Source organism: Myotis yumanensis, unplaced genomic scaffold, assembly GCF_028538775.1.
Source record: "Myotis yumanensis isolate MYYU_CA2020_CCGP unplaced genomic scaffold, mMyoYum1.0.hap1 SCAF_7, whole genome shotgun sequence".
In the NCBI taxonomy this organism is placed as follows: Eukaryota; Metazoa; Chordata; class Mammalia; order Chiroptera; family Vespertilionidae; genus Myotis; species Myotis yumanensis.
Window position 1 is genome coordinate 35,411,470 of NW_027223758.1, and position 24,902 is coordinate 35,436,371.

Genomic DNA, 24,902 nt, shown 5'->3' on the forward strand with positions numbered 1-24,902 from the left:
CGCATGTTTATGCGCTCATGAAAATGTACGTCAGCAAACTAAAACTTAGGTGGTCGTGGAACTTATCTACTCTCAAACTTTACCATGGAATCCTTCTTTCTTTTCCCCCTTTTACATAGTTAGGAATACTCCTCAACACTGTTTCCTGACACTGGTAACAGTGGCCTCATTCTTCTCACAACCAGAACATGATCAGAAACCCTCAAATGCCTTTGCTTTGTTACTCTATAGAAGGTTCCCTTCCAGCTGAGCTGTTTGGTGAGAGGTAGCAGGCAGAAGGTTAAGGTTACTTGTGAATGGGTAACCTAGGGCAACCCACCATTTTGAATGGGTTCCTTAGAGTCAAATCAATTAAACAATATCTCAACTGGACTATCTTAAAGGGTCAGGATCAGTTCAGAGATGAATATGTTTTGAGTGAAATTAAAGATGCGTTGAAATTGTCAACATAACTATGCCAACCTTTCACCAAACTGTAAAGTCCCATGTCTACCCCTGAGGGGTCCCACTAAATGAAAACATATACACACAAAAGTAATAGAGCGCTAATTACACAAGAGGCACTGATCCTTGCTTTATTCACTCAGTAACATCCAACATTGGGAATTGTGTGGGCACATATACAAAAGGAAGATGGCATTATAAACAGCAGTCCAGTTCATCAGGGCAGTGGCCGCAGCTCAGCCAGTTTGAAGGAATGCTCTGCTCCCTCCAACACTTTATGGCCAAAGTGTTTTATTATAACACTTGGCTTGTACTTTAAAATTAAGGGTCACAGTGATTAAAAACAACCATGGTCAAGACATTCAGGGCCAAGTGACTGGCTGCTTCTGAGCTGCTTAGGATTAGTCTTGCATCAATAAAGTTGGGACATTATGCCCTCATCCTTGGCAAGTGCGTGCAAGGCAATCACAGCAGACACATAAGATGATCTTTCCCTCATGCTCAATGGAGAAATACCCTTTCAGCCAAATCCTCAGAAGGCAGAACTGGAGGCACCAGAAGCATCACACACAGGCAGCATCACCTCTTTCAAAAGATACTTTAATACAGAAAATAGAAAAGCATTTGTGGTGGGTCTTTTCAAACCTGGAACACAAGTTGTGGAAGAAAAAGAAAAGCTTCCTCTAGTATCATGGTTTAGACTGTTCTTTTGTACTGCACATGCCGTATCTCTTATGAGACACACTTCACAGCCATTTCTAAGATTCTCTTGGTGGCCAGTAAGAAAATTCAAAGGAGGGAGGGTACCTAGCACCTTGTATTCCCTCATGGTGACAGCTAGAGGACTTGGCAGTGAGGTAGTAGCAACAACCCTCACATAATGAAATAAATTCATATCTATGTAGTCAATTCCTGGACACTAAAAATAGGCTGTCCTCCCAAATCTCATGCTCCAACCACCCTCTCGTGGGAAGCTGTGTCTACTTTATGCATCTCAGAAGAAGCTGAGAGGAAAATGGCTGCCCAGCTGAAGTCACTGCCAGTGTCCAGTTTTTAGGATAAAGATGCAGAAACCTCACCAGATCCCAGGCCCAAACTGTTTTTGCTGAATTCATTAAGCACAATTTTTTAGAAAACTGAAGGACAAACCAAATTGAAAGAATTACTGTTATAATAACTTTAATTTCTCTTGCATTTTACAGAAGTCTGTGAACGATTTTTAAAAAGCACCACCTTACCCCATCTTGTTTCTCTGACAGTTGTTAAAGTAGGCAATGATTATGTCAACAGCTTGAGCATCGGCATCTTGCAAGGATTTCAGACCAACCAGCCATACACCAAAGAGCTTGGCAGCTTTTCTATCTTGTTTTTTAATACAATGGTATATCCACTCTGATGGTAAACCTGTCCAGCCAAATTTCCACAACACACTTTGCCAAATCAGTGGTGATCAGCAAATTAGTTAGCTTTGGCACGGAGCTGTGCTCGCTTGCCCGTGACAGCCTGGAAGCCGGTTTTGATGCTGGCAACAGAGCATCGAGAATGACAAGTTTCACACTGTAAGAAATAGAGTCGGGTGTCCTTTTGCAGGATTGTGTCAGGTGATCGGCATGTGTGACAGGTGACATATTCCTCTGCAGGAAAAACAACATACAGAATTAACTGGTGGCCTCTGGTTTCTTTCCTCTAAAAACACTTCTACACTGAACTCCACAAGCCCAGGCTGGCACCCATACCAAGGAGCTTAGCTAAACTTATTTGTAAGTTTATCCCTTAACTATTCCAGGGTAAGAAAACAAAAGCCGTCTGCTGCGATGCTTCAGGTACTAAACCATGGGTTGAAAAAAAAAATACTCCAAATGTCCAAGGAAGTAGGAACGCTTGCCAGATGCCTACTCGTGGTTTTTCTGCAGGAGAGCCACTAAGAAAGACCTTACAGCATTCCTAGGTAGGTGGGAAGAGACCTGTCAATTTTAAGTGATGTTTTAAGTGATGAAGGAGATAAATGCAGATTTCTCTGGGTTGGCCTTCAGCCTGGAACCAACCAGCAGCCTTGATTGGCTGGGCCTTCTCCTGCACCCCCAATCAGTGGCCAAGAGCCACCTCCCTGCCCCCTTCCCCATCACTATCATTTTACCTCATCCTTTAAGGCCAGCCTTTCCAGCTCCATTACAAACCAATGACTCTCCCCAAAATAATACAACCTGATGAGAACATTTCAGAGTGATGTACTGAGATTAAATCATACACTTACTGATATATCTTCTCAAAACATTTTCTATCTGTTTCTGTTGGAATCTTCCTTTGATTACAAGTTGGTTATTACCATCTATAGAACCACTATGAAAGAAAACAAATATCTCCATTATTGCTTTTTCCTATAGGGAACCAAATTCCAGGATCTTTACATTCAATAAATTTAAAATATATTTAATGGCATAAGTTAAATTCTAGAAGTAGTGCTATACTACCTGGTCTCTCAAAAATTATTTTTAATTAAGTAGTTGGTACCAGATGACCTATCTACATTTCCTAACACTTAATCCAATTTCAATCAATTAAGTCTTCAGCAACAAATCAAATTTATAATTGATTTTAAGTCTAAACACAAATGGATTCTTTAACTGTGTGATGGCTCATTCATCCAACAAGGTAAAACACTTTTACTGAATGTATATCATGTTCAAAGTAAGACCTATCTTTAAAAATTCTAAGCACCAAATACGTATTTTAATTATCATATATAGTTGATGAAAATATTCTAAAACCAATTGTGGTAATAGTTCAATTAATTATGTGAACATTGAATTGTACATTTTTTTATTTTTTAATATATTTTTATTGATTTCAGAGAGGGAGAGAAACATCAATGATGAGAGAGAATCCTTGATCAACTGCCTCCTGCACACCTCCTACTATGGGGATTGATTGCAACCACAACCAGGGCATATGCCCTGACCTGGAAGAGAACCCTGATCCCAATTCATAGCTCAATGTTCAACCACTGAGCCACACACCAACTGGGCTGAATTGTACATTTAAATGTGTGAAATATATCTCTATAAAACTGTTAACCCCTCTACCCCTCAAGTACGGTTGAAGTCACAGGCCACATATTGTCAATGGTACTTAGAAAAGTTTTGAGCCCGGCTGGTGTGGCTCAATGGTTGACCATAGACCCATGAACTAGAAAGTCACGGTTCAATTCCCGGTTGGGGCACATACCTGGGTTTCAGGCTCAATCCCCAGTGTGGGGTGTGTAGGAGACAGACGATCAATGATTCTTATCATTGATGTTTCTAGCTCTCTCTTCCCTCTCTCTGAAATTAATTATAAAGGTTTATTATTATCCCCCATGGACTGGGACCCTTAATCTCCAGGCTAAGGTGAATTCTAATACTTGATGTAGGGAATGTTTTTTCATTCACTGTCAAAAGAAATTGACTTTTTTCAACCCTATATTAAGTCCACTGACCTTAAGTTCACTGGTTCTCAACTTGTTATAATTTATCCCACCTCTTAAGAAATTATTCTGAGAAGTAGGGAAAATACTGCTAACTTTTACTCCTTCATTAATTTATGCAAGTTAAAAATAAGCAAAGATCTCTCCCCATTTTGGGGGTGGGGGGGGTGGGGAGGTAGGCAACCAACATTTTTGGTGGCCTTAAAAAAAAAGGAACGATTATATAATTTACATTTAAAACATAATTCTTTTACAACAGAACCTACATATCTACCACTAGTCAAGTAAATTACTCCTTAACCCCACAGCAAGTGTAGCCAATCCCAAAAGTTTCAAGAAAAGGAAGAGAGCAGAACACGTTAGTTATCTCTATACTGCCAGCAAGGCACAGAATTAAGTCTTTTAAAAGAGCTCAAGCTCCAGAGAAACAGGCAGATCTGAGTCTGCATGTTGACTGTGCCATTAGGTAGTTATGTGACCAACTACAACCTCACTAAAATGGTTTTTAAATTTTTAAGACAGCTAATATTAGTTTCTACTAACAGTTCATGCAACTGTTTTAAGACTGAAATGGTACCCAAGATGCTCAATATGTGTTATTCATCATTATTATGCCCTGAAACTACTTATTTTTAAAGGGACAATTGGCTTCCTAGCACTTAAAGGTCAATTCAAATGGGATCTTGGCCCCCCCTGAATGGGGATGGACTGGCTTGGTGACTTCAACAGGTGAGCTCTTAAGGAAGTAACTAATTATGGATCCCTGTTTCAACATTTCTCCTGTGCCACTCATCAATTTGTAAGCTGTATTTCATCAATAGCCTATTAACAATTTAGAAATAATACTGACCTAAGAAAATAATTTCCTTTGAAATCTAATATTTGCTCCATAAAGATCTAAGAATCCAGTTAATGACAGGAAACTCTAAACACGGCAGTGCCATGATCCTCATTTTGGTATGCCAACAGGCCTGTTCAGATGAGTCACTGTTAATTCAGTTCTCTATTCCCAGGCAGCCAAGCTCTCCCACAGAAATGAGTTGACTTCCTTCTTTCAGTGGCCCAGAAGTTCCTCTGATAATCAGGTGAATTTTTTTTCCTGTTTTGTTTTTTAGTTTATTTGAGAGAAGAGAGAGTTGGATCCATTGCCTCCTATACGCACCCTAACCAAACTTGTAACCTTTTGGATGATGATGCTCCAACCAACCAAGTCACCTGGCCAGGGCAGTGAATTTTTTTTCTAAATGTGTTACATATCCTTTTCAGATTAGGAAAAGCTCTTATGAGATGTCCAGTAATTCTGTATGTAAATATATATACATATATATATATATATGCAAATATCGTTTCTTACCTTGTACCCAATTCAGCCAATAAAAATGCGAGGAGATGTTTGGGCTGACGATGTAATCTAAAAAGAAAGTAGAATAAATAAACTATCCTCCATGGAAAACTAACCAAACTTCTAAAAACCAACTTGTTCACTGTTTCAATTTGTGACTACTCTGCTATTAGGTGAACTTCAGTGCACAGTTCATCAAACTCTGAAATAAAAGATATGTAATACATTTTAAAGACCATAAAATAATATTGCAAGTTATTTATAAATACTGTACATACCTATGAGTAAGTGTCTAGAAACATGGACAGAAAAGGTAAACAACTTTAGAAAGTAACATCTTTTTCTGAAAAGGAAGATGAAAGAGATACAAAAAATGGCTTTAATTCTAACTGTAAAACCCTCTTTTAAAGAGTAAAAAGATATGAAGTAACTGTGTCAAAAGGTCAAATACACCAAATCTAGGCAACAGGATACTCGGCTGTTCTTTATGCTAATCCCTATATACTTCCTGTTTGAAAATTTTCATTAAAAAAAAAAAAATGGAACAGCCTAGCCCATGTGGCTCAGTGGTTGAGCGTCAACCTATGAACCAGGAAGTCACGATTGAATTCCCAGTCAGGGCACATGCCTAGGTTGTGGGCTCAATCCCCAGTAGGGGGCATGCAGGAAGCAGCCAGCTGATCAATGAATCTCTCATCATTGATAATGATTCTATTTCTCTCTCCCGTCCTCTCTGAAATCAATAAAAATATTTATTAAAACACACACACACACACACAACAAAAACAAGTGGTTATCTCTGGGTGATGGAATTTTTAGTGATTATTTTCTTTTTTGTTTACTATTATTTACCGTTTTATCTGCAACAAGCAGGTATCACTTATGAAATTGAAGAACAGTAAATAAGGTCAGTTGCCCTAAGGAACCAGCCAAAAATGGTGTAGCTGAGGAGCTAAGAAGAGCCAGGCCCAGACAGTGAGTGACCTGGTGGTGAGAGGCATGGAATGTGATGGTAATTTAAAAAGCTGTGTCTTGACAATGACCACCTGAGGAAGAGGCACAACAAATTTAGCTGTTTTCCCTGAGCTCACTTGCTTAGCAAAGCCACCCCAGCCTCAAAAGCTTTTCTACCTTCCCTGGGTTGGCCAAGCTCCTGTCTGAGGAATACATTTAGCCTCCACACTCTTCACTCCATCTGGATCCATTCTCATGCATCAGCATGAGTTGGCATCTCTCACCTCTGGATGTCTGATAATATAAGCCCTGAGACCTGTAAGTACAAAGAACTGATATATTTGAACTCTGACTTTCCTCAACCCAACTTTCTATCTGCAATGAAGTCCTCAATAAGGATCTTCAACATAAACATCACTGAAAATTTGGTATTTGGAATGGAGATTCTCCATTAACGAACTTACAGTTTACAGATATCTGTAAAGTTGACAAAAGAAGTTTTCTTGGTTCCTACTCGGACGACCTGTGGAGGTTTCATGACAAATTTCCTTTTCTCTCCAGCAACCATATCTGGATTCTTTTCCCTCATGATGTTGAACACTCGATTCAGTAGCTATAGAGATAAAGTGGTATTCATGTACATTCTTATTAATAGCAGTATACTGGAATCTTTGCTCTACCTTTAAGCAAACTTCACTTTTTATTGAATACACACATAACTCTATGTTCTGGGAGCTGCTTGAGAGCAGGACTCAATTCTCAACCAGGATCTGGTCCATATGAAGGCTCAGCAATTCCTTGTTTGAAGTTAAAGAACGAATAAACCCCTTCTAACTCTGCTGTTTCTATGGGAAAGTATATGATATAATCAGAATAAGATTCAGGAAAGCCCAAATAAGCAAACTCCATGCTATCCTGACCCCAAATTAGCCAATTCCTCTCTCCACTGCTCCCCGCTCCCATTCCAGGGGCTCTATCTCCATGTCCTAAGTTCACAGATTCAGATGGGAACAGTGAGTACTATAATGACTGTCACACTGATTGTCCCATATGAGGGCAGAAGGCAATGCTGTGCACTGGCTATGTGACCTCTCTGAGTCTGCTTCACTAACAATTTGGAGTTCAATGGCCCTACCAATTCAGGGAGCATTTATCTTGCTTTTCTTTGAGTTCTAGTGACTAGCTTAGCCCCTTTCCGTAACAGAATCTGTCTTACCTCCTCATACGTGTAGTCTCTTTCTGAGCCTGCCCAAGCAGGGCCTGTCTGGTTACTGAATGAGATACCATCATCTTTTTTGCTGTCTTCATCTTCTAAAGCTACAGATAACAAAGACTAAGAATGAGGGGTAGAGGCAGATCTAGAGAAATGAAAGTATCAAAGACATTTGTCTTCCCTCCCAGAACTACATTCACCACAGCCTCAAGCATAAAGGCATTAAGTTTCACAAATAACCTCTCATTCCTTAAAAACAGGGACTTTCATAAACAACCCTTAATAGAGACCTCTCTAATTAAGAATTTGTGATAACACAGACACATCTGTTTCTTGATTTAACAAACACAAGATAAAATAATGCACTGGGATAATTAGAAAAAACATCCAACTGTTTAGGCACTTAAGAAACATTCACATCCATAAAAACCCATCTGCTGACTATAGTAAAGTTCTTTAAAGAACCCATGGCACTTAGAAACTAGTAAAACAGCACTTTTTAACAAAATGAAAATTTTTTGTAACATTTAAAATTCAGTTACAGTAATTTTCCCAATCACCTGAAGCTGCATGATTTAGTAAAATTATAATTGTCAAATTCTACCCCCATGAAATCTAACTGTCATCAAGTCAGATATTGTTTTCCTTTTAGCTTCCATAATCAGGTGGAAATAAGGGTCAAGAAAAAATAAAAGAGGAGCCCACCTATCAGAGATTAGGCCAAAGACCCAAGTAACGAGCACCCAATATTACCTTCGTCTTTCTCTAGAATTTCATCCTCATCTGGGAATTTGACATTTTTCTTTTTCTTCTTTTTATTGCCAAGCATAATGTCAAGGTCATCCTCTGGTTCAGCTGGTTCTTGAACATCACTTTCAATCTTAAGATCCTAAGAAATTAAGATACAAATTTCAATATTTTGATTCTAGGACTTAAAAAAAAATGACATGGGCTGACATCCTTTTAGAGGAAAAAAAATTTAGTATTCAAAACTGAAGTTACATATAAGAAATGTCTCTTATAGGTGAGCCAAAGTGGCTCAGCGAGTCCCTGTCATTTACACTGGACATTTGAGACAGTTCTGTGGGATCTTTTCCTTTCTTTTTATTCACCAGCCTTGGGATCTTAAAAAAGTATTATCTATGTTTCCAAACCAGGCCACTGTCAGAATCACCCGGTAAACGTTTGTAAGATTCTTAAATCTTTTGACTAACAATCTTTAGCAGGAACGAGGGTCAGGAGCATTTTAAAGAAGTTTCTAAGTATTCTGATATAATCAGTGGGAGGAGGATTTTTTTCCTACTGACACCAAATACATGGTGTTTTTCCACACCAATTCTTCAACTCTCCAACTAACTGGGTGACCTATAATTATTTTAACTCTGAAACTACCTGTAGTTAGTGAGTCTCCACAGGTTTAAGGGCTCAGTCCCACAAGACTGTCCTCACTTCAGGGGCCAGTCAGGACTGATTAAGTCATTGACCGCTGATGAGTGAATTCAATTTCCAACCCCCTTCCTCAGGAGAGGGTTAGAAGGAGGAGGGTGGGTGGGTGTATATGAATTCCAGTCATCTAATCATGGCTTAATCTTTCTGATGACCAGCTCCTATACTGAAGCTATTCAGGAGTTCCCAGCCACCAGTCATCTCAAATTGACACTTTTACCATTCCAGGGATTGCAAGGGTTTTAGGAGCTGTGCCAGGAACCAAAGACAAAGACTAAATATTTTTTATTATACCACAGCCTTGCTACCAGGCTGCGAAAAGGTATTTGGGCATCACTTCAATAGATGACATCATTAAAGGGAAAGGCAGAACCCATGGAGAATTAGGATCACATGAATAAATGGAGACAAGGTAAAGATTGACCCCAAGATTAGTTGCTATAGTCATAGATGAAAATAGGATATATCACAGCCCAGAAATTAGTCATAAACCCCCAAGAAGTACCAGTCTCAGTCTCCAATCTCTCCCTCCTTTCATGAGCTTATCCAGCTCCCTGCCCTGAAATGTGCTGTCAACATTAACTATCAATATCTATTTTTGTATTTTTGTGTGCTTACAACTGAACTAGTCTCACAATGGCTGTAGTAATTTCCAAAATCTTATCAGCAGAAAAGTTTAAATAGCTGGGAGTAAATGAAGCTCAGCTCTAAGATCCCATATCGAGCTGTGTGGTCTTAGTGGCACATTTGGCCACGAAAGACCAATCAGTTCATGTGTATTAGCTAGATAATGTATATAATAAAGAGCCAGGGTCGTAACCACCGATTACGACCCAAGGCTCAACCAGACTGGAAGTCAGTGCTGGGTCGCTACGTCACTGACTGCCTAGGGGGCTGTGGATCAGGTCCGGAGAGAGGCCTGCAGAGAGAGAGGCAGGGTCTGATCCATAGCCTCTGTGGCAGCCACTAATCAGAACTTGCCTCTCTTTCTCTCCCGGCCTGGCCAACACCCGTGACTCCATTTCTCTCTAGGCCTCCACGGGGGATGCTGATCAGCTCCACCTTTCTGATCAGGACCCGTTGATATGCCCAGAGACACTGACTGGCATAGAAACTGACCAATCAGAACCAAATCTGGGTCAACTGTGAGGAGCCAATGGCTGCCTAGGAGGCGGAGCTGTTGACGCTGACTGGCATAGAAACTGACCAATGAGAACCAAATTAGCCGGCAGAGGAGGGCAGTTGGGGGCGAGATTAGGTCTACAGGGGAGGGCAGTTAGGGGTGATCAGGTAGGCAGAGGCAGTTAGGGGAGATCAAGCCAGCAGGGAAGGGTAGTTGGGGGCAATCAGGCCAGCAGGGGACAGCAGTTAGGGGCGAGATCAGGCAGGCAGGCAGAGGCAGTTAGGGGTGATCTGGCAGGCAGGGAGAGAGGTTAGGGGCAACCAGGCAGGCAGGCAGGTGAGTGGTTAGGAGCCAGCGGTCCCAGATTGTGAGAGGGGTGTCCGACCGACCACCGGCAGTCAGACATTCCCCCAGGGGTCCCCGATTGGAGTGGGTGCAGGCTGGGCTGAGGGAACCCCTGCTCCGTGCGCGAATTTCGTGCACCGGGCCTCTAGTACACAAATAAAAAACCAGCTATTAACCCAGTCTCTAAGATGACAGTCAATAAATGAGAAGCTCAGATATGCCAAATATAAATTAGCATATACCAGCCAGCTTTCTAGTCCTATACTATTATTTATTTTATCCCAGTAAGATGGACTTCCAAGCCAAGGCTAAGTCAGTCCTAGTGAAAGGAAGAGGATAGCAGTACTTTTCAAGATTTTTCAAAAGCCCTGTGATGGTCTGAAAATTCAGATGGGAGAGCAACCCAAGATCTTAAAAACACATCACCTTCAAGTTAATGTCCATGCCCTGCCTGATAAAGACATTGGTAATAACCTCTTATGTTATGACTTCAATAACAGAAAAAAAGTATTCAAGCACTTAGTAAGAGGAGATAGAGCTTATATAAGGAACTCTACAGGACAAAAGCTACTAACTAGAGGAATCAACCAAGAAAACCTTGTTAACCAAGATTTTCTCTGATACATCTCTGATGTGTCACTTTTGTTACCCAGGATATCTGAACCTCACTTGTTCAGTATAATTTGAGCATCTCTCTTTCTCAATTTCCCTGCAATAGTAGGAAGAGAAGAGAATCCCCAAACAGGGAGAAAATAAGATAAATCCAGGTAAAATAGTCTTGTTCTAAATTATCCTGAAAATGGGAAAAATATCTTACTTATTTCAGTACCTTAGCAATTAGTACACAATGTCTGACAACTCAATGCACTCACCAATACACATTTGAATTAACCAAGTCGTGGAAACTGTGAAACTATTTCCAAAACTCAATAAAGTACTATACAGTATACATTTCCTGCTACATTTGGGATACACCTTGTTTACTTAAGTTTGAGTAAATAAACTATTTACCAAAGAAACGTTTGGGTAGAGGACACAAAATGGGATCCTTAAGAGCAGACTTTCAGCTCATCCCTCCATCCATCCTAGTCACCTAACTACCCACCCATGTATCTACTTATTCAAAAGAATTCTAAGATATTTATAACGAAAATCGATCTAGTATTAAGAGAACCTACAAGATCAGAGAACTCCATAAAAACAGCTTGAGTGCTCTGGTTCTCTTACAGGCCATAAGATCATCAGGCACAACCACCACAGGTTGGTGCTCAGAGGTACACATACATTCTTTGTGGCTCAGGTGACACATAAATGTGTGTATCTTCAACATGCCACCAAAGTTTAACAGAGGAAACTAAGAGAGTATTTGCTTCACAGATTTCTCACTTATTGAAATACTAGAGGCCTGGTGCACAAAATTTGTGCACAGGTAGGTTCCCTAGGCCTGGTTGGCAATCAGGGCTGATGAGGGCCTTCTGGCTACCAGCTGGGGCCTTCCTTTGTTCTGTGCCACCCCCTGGTGGTCAGCACACGTCATAGCAAGCGATGAAACTCCCGGTCGAATTCCCGAGGGGACACTGTGCATATTAACCTTTTATATCTATAGCTCTCTTACTCAGCCAATCACAATCTAGTTAATGACAAGGGGCATCTATAGGAGCTGCCCCTGGTGATCAGTGTACTCCCACAGCGGGAGCACGGCTCAGCTGAATGATGGGTGCCAAACACAGGGCCACTGCTGGCTGCCGCAGCCTGGTGACCACAGCAGAGCGGCAGCGAGCCTACCAAGCAGCGGTGGCTGCGTTTTGGCCCAATCCCTGCAGGCCATGCTGAGGGACCCCACCAGTGCACGAATCTGCACACCGGGCCTCTAGTTTTGTAATCATTTTACAGCCCCACAATAAAATATGTAAAACCTAAATTTACTTTCCTTTGCATCATAATCCCTTTAAAATACCTTAATCAGACATGATGACCTTAACAGTGTGATTAAGTACTTAACAAAAGCAAAGCTAGTAAGAGATGAAACAAAGAGGGAGAAATATCAGCCATTGAGCAACCTTTCAAGAGGTCAAATTTTACCTTCAATAAGAAAGCAATACTACCTTTACACCTTCTTCCGCCTCATCAATATCAAATATCTTTTTTGTTTTTTTCTTCTTTTTCTTTTGATTAAAGAAGTTCAAGTCATCTAGATCGTCAGAGGCATCTAAAAAGACATAATTAAGTTTATTAATTAACAACAGAAGGCAAAGCATCCAATTATGAGTTAAACCAATATTTCAGCTGGTAATTCTGATTATATCATGCCTCACTGTTCCCAATACAAAGTCAGGGTTTTAACACAATTTCCAAGGCCTCCCAGCTTTCTCCCTTCACTTCTGCTTACATCTCATCTCCTATCCTATATAATAAGAGAGGGATATGCTAATTAGCCCAGATATGCTAATTAGTCACGACCAGTATGAAAATTGACCATCACTCCAACACACAAGATGGCCGCCCCCATGTGGCCACAAGATGACCGGCAGAGGAGGGCAGTTGGGGGGGACCAGGCCAGCAGGGGAGGGCAGTTGGGGGAGGGACCAGACCTACAGGGGAGGGCAGTTAGGGGTGACTGGGCCAGCAGGGGAGGGCAGTTGGGGGGGGGGGGGGGAGCCAGGCCTGCAGGGAGGGCAGTTAGGGGCAACCGGGCTGGCAAGGGGAGGGCAGTTGGGGGCGATCGGGCCGGCAGGGGAACAGTTAGGCGTCGATCAGGCTGGCAGGGGAGCGGTTAGGGGGTGATCAGGCAGGCAGGCAGAAGTGGTTAGGGGCAATCAGGTAGGCAGACAGGCAAGCGGTTGGGAGCCAGCAGTCCTGGATTGTGAGAGGGATGTCTGAGATTGAGAGAGTGCAGGCTGGGCTGAGGGACACACACCCTCCCCTGTGCATGAATTTCGTGCACCAGGCCTCTAGTATCTTAATACCTGGTTCCAGCCCAAATGAAGTACTTCCACTTTAGCAATGCCTGTGGTCTCTCACCTCCAACCCTTGCTATGGACCCTCCCACATAGCTCTTACAGGATCTTGTTAGAGTTTTTCCACCAAGAAGCCCTTTCTAAGACTATCTATCCCTTTCAACCAATTAGGTGCCAAGGTGCTTCAACAGTATCTTCTGTCATTCCAAAGGAGGTACTTACTGGTTTGCTTATCTATCTCCCTCATAGATATTAAAGAGAGATACTAATAGATATATGCCTTGTTCACCTATATCCTAGTGCCTAGCTCTACTTGTTATTCAATCAATCAATCAATCAATCAATCAATGAATCAACAAAAGGCCTCATAAAGTATTTCACATTCATCAAATGAGGCTACAACATGAATAAAATGAATTTTATCTACCATTACTTAGTAATATTGGGTTATGTTCAATAAATTTTCCATTTGTTCTACACTGTGGTACACTAGAAATATTTTAGGATTCCTCTGCTACAAAGTTTTCAAGGAGCTATTTATGAATTCATTTTGTCTTATTGCAAGAATGACTTACTTTCCAAGTTTGTTTTAATCATATACAAGATGCTTAGCACATGATAGAAGTTCACTGAATGTCAGTTCTATCTCCAGCAGTGTCTTATATTCAACAGACATGTTTACTGAATCACTTATTTCTAATAATTAAATAGTATCTTTGTCAAAGCTCAAAAGTTAATAACTAATGCTGGTGTCTAAACTGAAACACTTTTTAAATAATTTTAATTTCTTCTGTATGTTTTCAGACTTGCTAAGACACAAAACTACCTATCTTGGTCTTATTTCTTTCTGCCTACACTCAAATAGAATCACCATTAAAATACAAAAAGAGACCTGACAGGTTAGACTGGAAAATCAGTCCTGGAATGACAAGGTGTAGCCACTTGTGGATTCGGTAGGAATTTTCTTGGAATGAATCTACCAGAAATATGGCAAGATCCAGTGCCCACAGACTGTTGATGGCCTCAACTTTCCCCTGACCCCCCTTATCAAACTAAGGGGTCAATGTATGCACAAAATCCAAAACACAATGGGAGAGAAACAGGCCTTTCAGCAAAGGAGTGCCTCTCTCACATCTACCACTCACCCTTTTTCCTATTGTCCTCCTCATCAGCCTCTACATCTTTGTCCTCAGTGGGCTCTGGCTCCACTTCTTTTGTTTCTGAGGGTTGAGTTTCTTCGGTCTGGGCATCCCCTTCCTCATCTAACATAAAAGGCTTCTTCTTCTTCTTTTTCTTCTTGCTCATAGTAGGATCAAAAATCATCTGTTTAAAAGACAATAAAAAAGGGACCAAGTGATTGTTTTCACACTCCAACTATGCTTTATTCTCAAAAGACATATGCTTAAAAGTAAGAGTATTTCCCTCTGGCGCAACGTGTTTCTCAGTGGTCAGAGCATCGGCCCAGGCACTGAATGGTCACGGGTTTGATTTGCAGTCAGGATGCATGCGGGAGGCAACCAAGTGATGTGCCTCTCTCACATCGATGTTTCTCTCTCCATCCATCCATTCCACTCTCTAAAAAACAATGGGAAAAATTTCCTTGGGTGAGGAGTAACAACAACAAAAAAGTAAAAGTATTTGCTGCACTCAAGTACCAAAAAAACAGAATTAAAAACAAGGCCATCCAACTCTCCTTATACTATTAAACATGGAATGAGAGTGGAGGGGGGTGTTCCTTAAACTTGTGCATTGCCTTTCAATTTGTAAATTACCACAAGATACAGCAACTTCACCTATAGTTTCATGAGCAAATGTGGAGACTTTATGATGAATTAATCATGAAATGTAGGGAAGGGACCTTAGTAATAACCTTTGCTACACCCCTGACTTTGTGGATGAGAAAACCAATACCTAGGTAGATTATACATGTTTATTTAAGGTTGGTAACCTGGGGTTACTACACCAGAAGACTTGACTTATAAAAAAATTTTTTAAATACTATCCTTAAGTTCAGACAAACCTTTAAGGAAATCCACCAGCAACCCTTCACATAGCAAATCTGTATTTGAGTAAGAGAAACTTCTATATAACCTTTTACTCTGCTTTTTGTTTCTGAACATTAAAGTTTTTTTGGGTTATTTTTATCTGATGTCCATTAGAGAATAAGCGAAACATTAATTTATACCTTGTTGCAGACTGTACTGATCACTTGGGGAAAAAATACAGATAAAGTATTTTAGACATAACAGTTTAAACAACATATAGGGTAGACTTCAGTACAGTGGAAAGACTGAGGTCACTGACGTCAAACAGAATTGGATTCAAATACCAAGTATTTTTTTCTCTAAGCTCCTCACCAATTTTTGTCCAAATTCTATCAAGCTTAAATTTAGCATTTTCCCCAACGAACTGCTATGACAGTACAGTGAGGTGTCTGGTGCCCAACTGACTAAATTCAAGTTCTGACTCTGGCTCTTACTTGTATTACCCCAGGTAAGTTCTTGCCTTCTCCATGCCCAATCGAGCATCAAACCCGCAACCCAAGTACATAGCCTTGACCGGAAATCGAACCCGCGACCCTTCGCTGCACCGGCTGACACTCTAACCATGGAACCACACCAGCCAGGGCTTAAATTTCTTTATGTCCTAAGTACATTAAGGAAACTGAGCTACACTGAAACCAAACTGTGGTCTATAATAAAGTAGGGTTGGTATAGTCCTCACTCGATAGAGAAGGATCTGCAAGATATTGTGGAAACCGATATAGCCCCATCTCAATTATCCTCTCCTATCTTAAGAAGGACCTAACTGTGTAAATGAGTAATTCTGAAATGCAGTCAGTCTGAAGAACTTAATTTGGCAAACTTAAAGAACCAGGAGGAAGGAGTTCCCCACTGCTGACCTACTAAGCCACAGGTCACCCTACATGGAATGTCCAAGGAGGTAGCTACAGTTCATACGCACTCCTGAGATAAGGACATCTGGCAAAAGGACAGAGCATTCCAGGTACTATAAATTTGGTTGTCTGGCAGGGCTTACAATTCATTTATTGCTTTTTTTCCCCCCAAGTAGCAACTACCCTGGAATAATAATTGCATTTATTATTACTTAGCATGACAGACCAAAGATGGGAGGGGTCCTGAAATCAAAAGAAGACAGTCTCACAAGTGCCTTATCCTCTGAAAAACATTTGTATTTAACCTACAGGTTAACAGTTTACTTGTAGCCTTGTAAAGGGTATGAAACATGCAGGAATTATACACTGAAATAATTAATATCTCTCTTAATTACTGACTCTGGATACTTACGACACACTCATCCCCTAATTTTATTCACACCACCTCTCAGAGTTAAAAATAAGGAAACCAGGGATCCCAAAGCAGTCCTCCCCCAAACCACAAGGCCATGTCCGTCTTGACTAAAAAATTGCTTTTTAAGACTTAAAAGCAATTTAAGACTGTTGTTATTTCTAGGTGATAGAATGCTAGATTTTTATTTCTTTGTATTCTTCTGCATTCTGTACACTTAGTACAACACACATTCCATTTTTAAATCAGAAACTTCTTTAGCTTAAAGCTTCTTTTGTAAACTACCTTACTGTGTTGTATGAAAACCCAATGTTCTGACACTTAGTGAACAGGATCTAGTAATAAGCAATCTTAACTATTGACAGCACTTTTAAAAAATTGGTCTGGAAAATAATGAATGCCTACAGATTAGAGGATTTTTCCTTACAGGCATCACCCATATTTCTCAAATACAGCTTTTTAAAGGTCTTGGTTCCACTAGGTTAAAAAAGGCTATGTTGTGGTGAATTCTGGCTTAATTATCAGATATAAAAAGAAATGTGTACAGCCCTGGCCGGGTTGCTCAGTTGGTTAGAGGATCATTCCTATGAGCCAAGATTGTGGATTCGATCCCCTGGTCAGGGCACATACGAGAATCAACCAATGAATGCATAGATAAGTGGGACAACAAACTGATGTTTCTCTCTCTCCCTTCCTTTCTCTAAAATGAAAAAGAACTGTGTACAGCTTACTTTCATTGTTTCCATGTAGAAATTTTTGCTTGTCTGTAAAGTAGTCAGAAATTAAGGATTGGCCTAAGAATACTTTTCTAGTCAATAATACTGGAGAAACCAGAACCTTCACACCCCTCCAGAGTGGAAATCAAAGGCTGGTTCTAGTCCCACTAACTTGCTATGTGATCTTGGGCAAGTTAACCTCCCTGAACCCTAGCTTCCTGTCTATAAAATGAAGTTGGACTGGTAGGCCTAAAAAGTGCCAAGCTACTTAATATTTTATGGGCTTCCAAAAGTTCTCTACGGGAATGCTGGTTCTGCCATATTCCACTTCCTTCAAAACCTGATCCCACTGCTAAAATTGAATCCTCCGCTACCACAAATCTCTCTGTTGATGGCTCTTTCTATCTCCTGTAGAAACTAGTTGACCTCTCTTACCTCCCCTATATCACTTGTGAGCACTTTACCATCGAAACCACACAAACAGCACCCCACAGTACTTTGTACTATGTAAGTGCTTTATTTTTAAAGGTTATGAAGAGCTTGGAAAATATGTAGAAAAAACAAACGTGAAACATTGCCACTCTCAGAACTTGTGAAATACAGTAGCCCAGAGCAATGTCTACCATGACCTCCAAGCAAGAACCATCTACTACCTTCAGACTCTCAGTTTCTCCTGAGAGAGCAAGAGCCTCCCTCCCGGTCACCTAGATGTAGGCAATATTACATAGATCTGGAATTCTACTACTGGCTCAGCCACTTACTCTTTGATCATGGGCATGATACCACACTCAAAGCCTCAGTTTTCTCATCCATAAAACGGGGCTAACAGTAATACTTATCTTACAGGATTACTGTGGAAGTCAAATGAGGGATTGGAGTCCCCTCCGGAATAAATCCAAAATTCCTTAATTTGGTCTTCAAACCCCTCCATGAACTGGCCACTAACCACATTTCAAGGGATTAACGCTAACCAAATCAGAGGATAGTCTGCCTCCCGTGAGCCCTCTTACTTGCCGTCTTAACCACCCTAAGATCAGGCTTTCCATCACAAGAGAAAATGCTAAGGGTCGTTCAAGGGCTACCTCTGAAGCCAGCGCTCCGAAAAGCCTCGGGTTGTTCCTCTTCCTTCTCTCCAAGGCCCTCTGGACCAAGCACTCGAATGCTGACAGAAATGAATTACAAAGTCAAGAGCCCTTTTTTGTGGTGGGGAGAGCTGGCCGGGAAGCGGTAGCTCTCCCCCCAGGGTTAAGGAATACCTACTGGCAACACCTAAAATCCAATTTCATTTTAAGCCGTTTGATTTCACTTGAACCGGGATAGATTTGGCCAGAAGGGATTTGAGGAAATTTGCTGAGGTACAAGCACGAGGGTAGAAAAAGGCCCGGCCAGCTTCGCAGCCCGGACTTCCCGCTCTCGTCGCTGTGAACTCCGTGAAGGAAAACTCAGGGACTCCACCTCAAAACTTCCCAAAGTTACGCGCTTTTTGAGGCTGAAGCATCTTGACCTCTCATCCTATCTCCCCGACCCTCTGGACTTCATAAGAAATAGCGCTCGAGATGAGAACAACGGCGGATACCGACCAGGAAAAGCCAGCCTGCAAGTTTTCAACGCGGGCGCTCCGCCGGAGCTCAGGGAGGCTCCCCTCGCCGCGCCCGGAGCCCGGCGAGGAGTGTAGGAGCCGCAGTGTCAAATCGAGAGGAATGCAGGGGTCGCCAGCCCCAATCTCGTTCAGTTGGGACATTAACCGGCATTCAAGCCCCATTCTAGGTGGGCGACTCAATATACCCTCCATTCCGGAAAAGCCGGCTTCAGCACCGCCGCCCTGAGGAGAGCGGGACGCGGCTAAGCCCGCGGCTCCGGAGTTCCCGCTGGCTCTACTGCTCCGGGCCGCCTAGGCCCGGCTGTCCCACATGGCGGCCGGCGCTAGGCCGCAGACCCGGTCTCCCACACGGGGATGGGTTCGGCTCCCCGCCTCAGTCCCCAGCCCTAACGCCAGGGTTAGGCCCTCACCTCGTCTCCGGACATGGCTGCGGCTCGAGTAGGATCCGCACGGACGAGAAGTCGGACAGGTTAGCCCCAGGCTTCAGCCGCGGTAGAGATCTCACCAACACCTCTCCTACAACCGCACTAGGCTCTTGCATCAGCGAAAGGGATGATACCCCGCCCTCGACTCCCAAGCGTTGAAAATGCGCCTGCGCAGAGCCCGTCACGGCGCAGGCGCGCGGAGGAGCTGCCCTAACGCGCAGTCTGGCGCGAGTTACGCGGCGACGCCGCATCTCGAGGCACGCCGGGACTTGTAGTCCTCTTAGAGGAGGCGGGCAATTGCGCGGCGGCCTCGCAGCGACCTCTGCGTGTGCTTGACGTCTGAGGAAGACTTCCGGGAAGGTTCGGTTTCGCTGTGGTGACTTTTCCTTCAAATCCTTTCGCGGAGTAGAGCGTCTGCTTGTACAGTGAATTCAGGGCCATTTCTCCTGGGTTAGGGTGAGGGCTAAAACAGTCATGTGGACCCGTTGGGGCTTTAATTTTCCTATTACCTGTACCGTGCCCCTTTGGGGTGTTTTAGTATTTGAGGAACTCTAAATTGGAGCTGGAGGTACTCACCTCACGAGGGGGTTTTACTTCATGGGAAATTTAACCTAACATGTTGGATTTCAACTTGGGAGGTCGCAAACCAAAGAGAAAAGACGTACCCAGAGGAGAAACGGCCTGGCCAGAGGCGGACGGTCGGGAACCTCAAACACTTGTTTATGAAGTCTCTCCTTGAACGCGCCGGGTGCATCACGAAGATCCCTTGAGGCATAGTAGCACCTGCCCTTTAGGGAGCTCTCGCTGTGTTAATGCCCTCCACCCACAGACCACCGCGAACGCCCCTATAGTTGAACAAGGTTGGGCTTGTTTCCTGCAAGGGGAGACAGCATGAGGAACAGTGGGCATCTCGTAAAGAAGGCGCTGAGCACTGGCCAGATTGGCTCAGTGGTTAGAGCGTGGCCTGCGTCCCAGAGGGTCCCGGGTTTGATTCCGGTCGAGGGCTGGTACCTCGGTTGCAGGCTCTTCCCCAGGCCGGAGGCAACCAATCTATGTGTTTCTCTCACATAAATGTTTCTCTGTCTCTCGATGGAAAAATATCCTCAGCTGAGGATTAACAAACAGAACTAAAAAAAAAAAAAAAAAAAGTGCTGGAAAGAATGCACAGGATTTGGCTTGTGGTAGGTAATTCCCTGTTTGGGAAATGCTGGTATGATTAGCAAATTATCTTGATCGCTTTTGTGAAAAGATTTATTTTCCTTTACAGCATGGTACCAGGCATGACCTCCCTAAACTGGCTACTTGCAAGACTTTCTTCAGAGATTTCCCCAAAGGTAGTAATTTTTTTCCCAGGAAAAGCCAAAATTCCCTGGGGTGTTGGCAAGTCACAAAGCAATGGAAGCCAAGCTTTTCCAGGAGATAGATCTTACTTAGACTAAGCTAATAGGAACATCAACACAAATCATTTGTATTTTTCTAACCTCTTTCATCTAGGAATCTCTGCAAAACATAAGCATTTATTAATTTCTTCCCGTAAGGGTGAGTGAAATCATTGTGATTTTCTTGTTTTATAGACACAGAAGCCAAGTTATGAAGTGCACAAAAATTAGTGAGAAATCCAGAAACAGACTACTGGAATCTTTACTCTGGGCCATTCTTGATGCTCAGCCCCACCCCAGATCTCCAGCTGCCCAATAGTAAGCTAAGGGTTATAATTCTTCAATTGTAAACTAACTTTTGTGTTTTCATAGTCTTTAAAATATTCCATAGTCTCTTCACTTGACCCATAAAATAGCAGGCCTATAGGGGCTGTGACTTAAATAGTTATAGCACTTGAACTACAACTCAGATCTCATAAGTCTTAGTCCAGTACTCTTTCTACTTGGTAAGCAAGTCCATACATCCTTGTAATTGATATTTAACTTATAGAAACCATAATTAAATAGAGATTCTAATCTGCATAGAAATCCAGACCTATTCAACCCTTTTGATCCATGAGCACCTAATTATATGAGGCCTTTAAGAGTTAGCTTTGGTGAGAGACCAAAAAAAAGCAAGTCACTGAGATATTAATGAAAAGCACTGGTAACTCTGAAATTGAACTTATCTTTGGGTTCATGTAGTAGAAAGTATAGTGAGGATCCCCCAAAGAAGTCTTGAATAGTTATCCTTTGAGAACTAAACTAGTAGGAATGAATTCTTAACTAGTCATACATAGAAATGATTTCTGAGAAAATGTGTCACTGAGGAGATTTAGGAATCAGCATTTCTAATCAAGTTGACTAGGTTATATATACTCTAATGAAAATACTATCTCCAAATACTGTCATTATGTCAGTGATTACCAAATCCATATTTTCAAACCAAACCTTTCAACCTCACATATTCAAGTGCCTACTTCTCTACTTATCTACATTTTCATGTTGAGATCTCAAAGTTACTGTATTTAAAACTCTGGGTATTTCCTCTTGCAAGTCTTCTTCATCTCAAGGCCATTGCCTGCCCAGTTGCTTAAGTCAGAAACCCAGGAGTTAACTTGAGTCCTTCCTTTTCCTCACCTTCATTCAGTTCATTATCAAATCTCGATTCTATGTTCAAAATAAATCTCAAATCCAACCATTTCTTTCTCCAATGCCACTAGTCTAGTCCAGGTGATTTTCATCTGTCTCTTGGATATTATAACATTCTCTTGCCCCTTTCCTTCATTACACCACAATTAATTTATTGGTCAGTTGTTTAGTGGTGATTTTCATAATCTCACTTCACTACTAAAATGTATGTAAATTCCTTGAGGATAGGTACAACCTGTCTTGTTCAGTCTGATATTCCCAACATGTAACAAAGCCTAGTATCATCACAGGCACTTAGATATTTGGTAAATATTTGTTGAATTACTGGACAAAAATCCAGTAGTGCCCCAAATTTTAACATGATTGCTTACAGTAATATAGTTGAAGTTGGAGCCTTCATTTATTTTTTTTAAATATATTTTTATTGATTTTTTACAGAGAGGAAGAGAGAGGGATAGAGAGTTAGAAACATCGATGAGAGAGAAACATCCATCAGCTGCCTCCTGCACACCTCCTACTGGAGATGTGCCCACAACCAAGGTACATGCCCTTGACCGGAATCGAACCTGGGACCTTTCAGTCCACAGGCCGATGCTCTATCCACTGAGTCAAACTGGTTAGGGCAGAGCCTTCGTTTAATCATGTATAGTAAAAATGACTGAAATTGAACTTATCTTTGGGTTCATGTAGTAGAAAGTATAGTGAGGATCCCCCAAAGAAGTAATTAAAATTAGCTGTAATCCAATATGTCTGAAAGAATGTGTTAGAATTGAAATGGTTCACCTGGAACCCAGAAAGGGAGGAATCTGCCAGGATTTGGCCATGTTTTTTCATCCAGCCTTGTTCAGGACTGAGAAATTGTAAACCCAAAGAACATTGTTAAGCTATTTATTAACATAAATAATTTTTTAGGCTTCACCTGGTTCCTGAATAAAATCATCCACCTCTCTTTTTTTTCTCATCATTCACCAAACAACATTTTAATTACCAACTTAGAGTACCTTTATACCAGGAAGGAAATCCTCTGGACAGCAAACACAAATATATATATTTTGTTAATCTTCACCTAAGGATATTTTTTCCATTGCTTTACAGAGAACTTGGAAGGGAGGGAGGCGGGGAGAGAGAGAGAGAGAGAGAGATGACTGGTTGGCTGCCTCCTGCGCATACTCCAACTGAATCCGCAACCCAGGTACATGCCCTTGATCCGGAATCAAACCCAAGACCTTTTGGTGCCAGGGTCAACTCTCTAACCATTTAGCAACACTGGCCAAGGTTCAAACACAAATATTTTAGTCACTGAAAAAATATTTTAAACTCTAGAATGTAACTCTGTGAGGGCAGGAAATTGTTCACCACAGCTGTATCCCTAGAACCTAGAAAAATGCTTAACACAAAGATTCTTTATAGGTGTTTGATAAATGAATGTGTATTAGTAAATTAGAATTATACTTTATACCACATTTTTTTATGAATTAGGTATTGTGAGTCAGTCCTCAAGTATATTTCCATGCTAGATGCATTAGGAAAATCAGATTTCTTGTCTTATAGGCCAAATAGGAGATTCTGAACTCCAGCAGGATTTGTGAGACCCTATTTGGTTAACTAGCTGACATCCTTCTCTGATGTTACGGTCTTGGCTTTTTGTAACGTCAGTTCATTCTCCATCTGGCCTGCAGTTTCCTTTAAAAAGTCAATCATGCTGTTCCTCTGCCTAAAAATCAGTTATTTATCTGTTACTTTTTAGAATAAAACTATCCACAGTCTGCCTCTCCAGCGCTTCTCAGCACTGTACTCTCTACCTTTCTTAATACTCCCCATCATGTATTCTAAGTTCCAACTACACTAAATCTCCTAAACATGCTGGTCCCCTGGCTGAAATGTCTGTCCCTTCTCTTCCCATCTGATGAACTTCTGCCATCCTTTAAGATCCAGCTTAGATGTTACTTTTTAAAAGAAGCCTATGATTTACTTAGTGTGTCGGCCGGGGGTGGGGGGGGGGATGGGGCGAGCTAATCATTTCAACTTGTCTTCTTTCATTACTCAGCTAGAGGCCTGGTACACGAAATTTATGTGGGGGGGGGGGGTCCCTCAGCCTGGTCTGCACCCTCTCCAATCTGGGATCCCTTGGGGGATGTCCAACTGCCACAGGGATGGGGCCTAAACTGGCAGTTGGACATCCCTCTTGCAATCCGGACTGCTGGCTCCTAACCGCTTGCCTGCCTGCCTGTCTGATTGCCCCTAACCACTCTACCTGCCTGCCTGATTGCCCCTAACTGCCTCTGCTTGCTGGCCAGATCGCCCCCTAACTGGTCCCCTGCCAACCTGGTCACCCCCTAACTGCCCCCCTGCCAGTCTAGCCGCTCCCTAACTGCTCCCCTGCCAGCCTGCCTGATTGCCCCTAACCACTCTCCTGCCTGCCTGATCGCCCCTAACTGCCTCTGCTTGCTGGCCTGATTGCCCCCTAACTGGTCCCCTGCTGGCCTGGTCATCCCCTAGTAGCCCCCCTGCTGGCCAGATCACCCCCTAACTGCCCGCCTGCCAGCCCGGTCGCCCCCTAACTGCTCCTCTGCCGGCCTGCCTGATTGCCCCTAACCACTCTACCTGCCGTCCTGATCGCCCCCTAACTGGTCCCTGCCAGCCTGGTCACCCCTAACTGTCCAGAAGGAAGTCGGACGTCCAGAAGATGTCCGGATGACCCGGTCTAATTAGTATATTACCCTTTTATTAGTATAGATTATAACCCTTATCATATATTATAGCTACCTTTGAGATCCTGGAGGGCAGAATTCTGTGCCTTACTGATCTTTCTTTGCTTCCCCAGTGCCTAGCACATGTTTGTGAATATAAGAACCCATATGGGTGATAGATGAGAGCTAAATACTAACTTGTAACAGCCTTATCTTCTTAAATGTAGCCTCCTTCCCAAGGGAGAATGGCAAACTTCCTAGCTATATTCCATTTGAAAAAATTGGGCATGAATATAGTCTGGAAAA

At 42.2% G+C, this 24,902-nt stretch overlaps 2 protein-coding genes across 5 annotated transcripts in view; one reads left to right on the forward strand and one right to left on the reverse strand.

Moving 5' to 3' along the window:
* Positions 1-1,606: 1,606 nt before the first annotated feature.
* EIF2S2 (eukaryotic translation initiation factor 2 subunit beta) lies at positions 1,607-19,481 on the reverse strand. The gene is made up of 9 exons (XM_070420170.1): positions 19,322-19,481; positions 14,433-14,610; positions 12,436-12,539; positions 8,170-8,305; positions 7,420-7,520; positions 6,668-6,816; positions 5,262-5,318; positions 2,699-2,784; positions 1,607-2,078 (listed from the first exon to the last, which is right to left on the reverse strand). The coding sequence occupies exons 1-9, from the start codon at positions 19,334-19,336 to the stop codon at positions 1,903-1,905; spliced, it is 1,002 nt and encodes a 333-aa protein (XP_070276271.1). The 5' UTR covers positions 19,337-19,481; the 3' UTR covers positions 1,607-1,902.
* Positions 19,482-19,627: 146 nt separating this feature from the next.
* Positions 19,628-24,902, forward strand: part of ASIP (agouti signaling protein) — a 100,997-nt gene continuing 95,722 nt past the window's right edge. For 2 of the 4 annotated variants that reach the window (XM_070421508.1, XM_070421510.1), the window contains exons 1-2: positions 20,349-20,670; positions 20,911-21,033. The gene's annotated coding sequence lies outside the window, so the exon portion shown is untranslated. Of the gene's footprint in view, positions 19,697-20,348; positions 20,671-20,910; positions 21,034-24,902 lie in introns of those variants that run through there. The other 2 variants (XM_070421509.1, XM_070421511.1) reach the window with 2 other exon arrangements.

Excerpts from the sequence above, each read along its gene's own strand:
- EIF2S2 (XM_070420170.1), bottom strand. Across the intron at positions 6,817-7,419 it reads GAGACTACACGTATGAGGAG|CTACTGAATCGAGTGTTCAA; the intron begins GTAAGACAGATT and ends TTATCTCTATAG. Across the intron at positions 2,785-5,261 it reads TTGGCTGAATTGGGTACAAG|TGGTTCTATAGATGGTAATA; the intron begins GTAAGAAACGAT and ends TTTCTTTCATAG.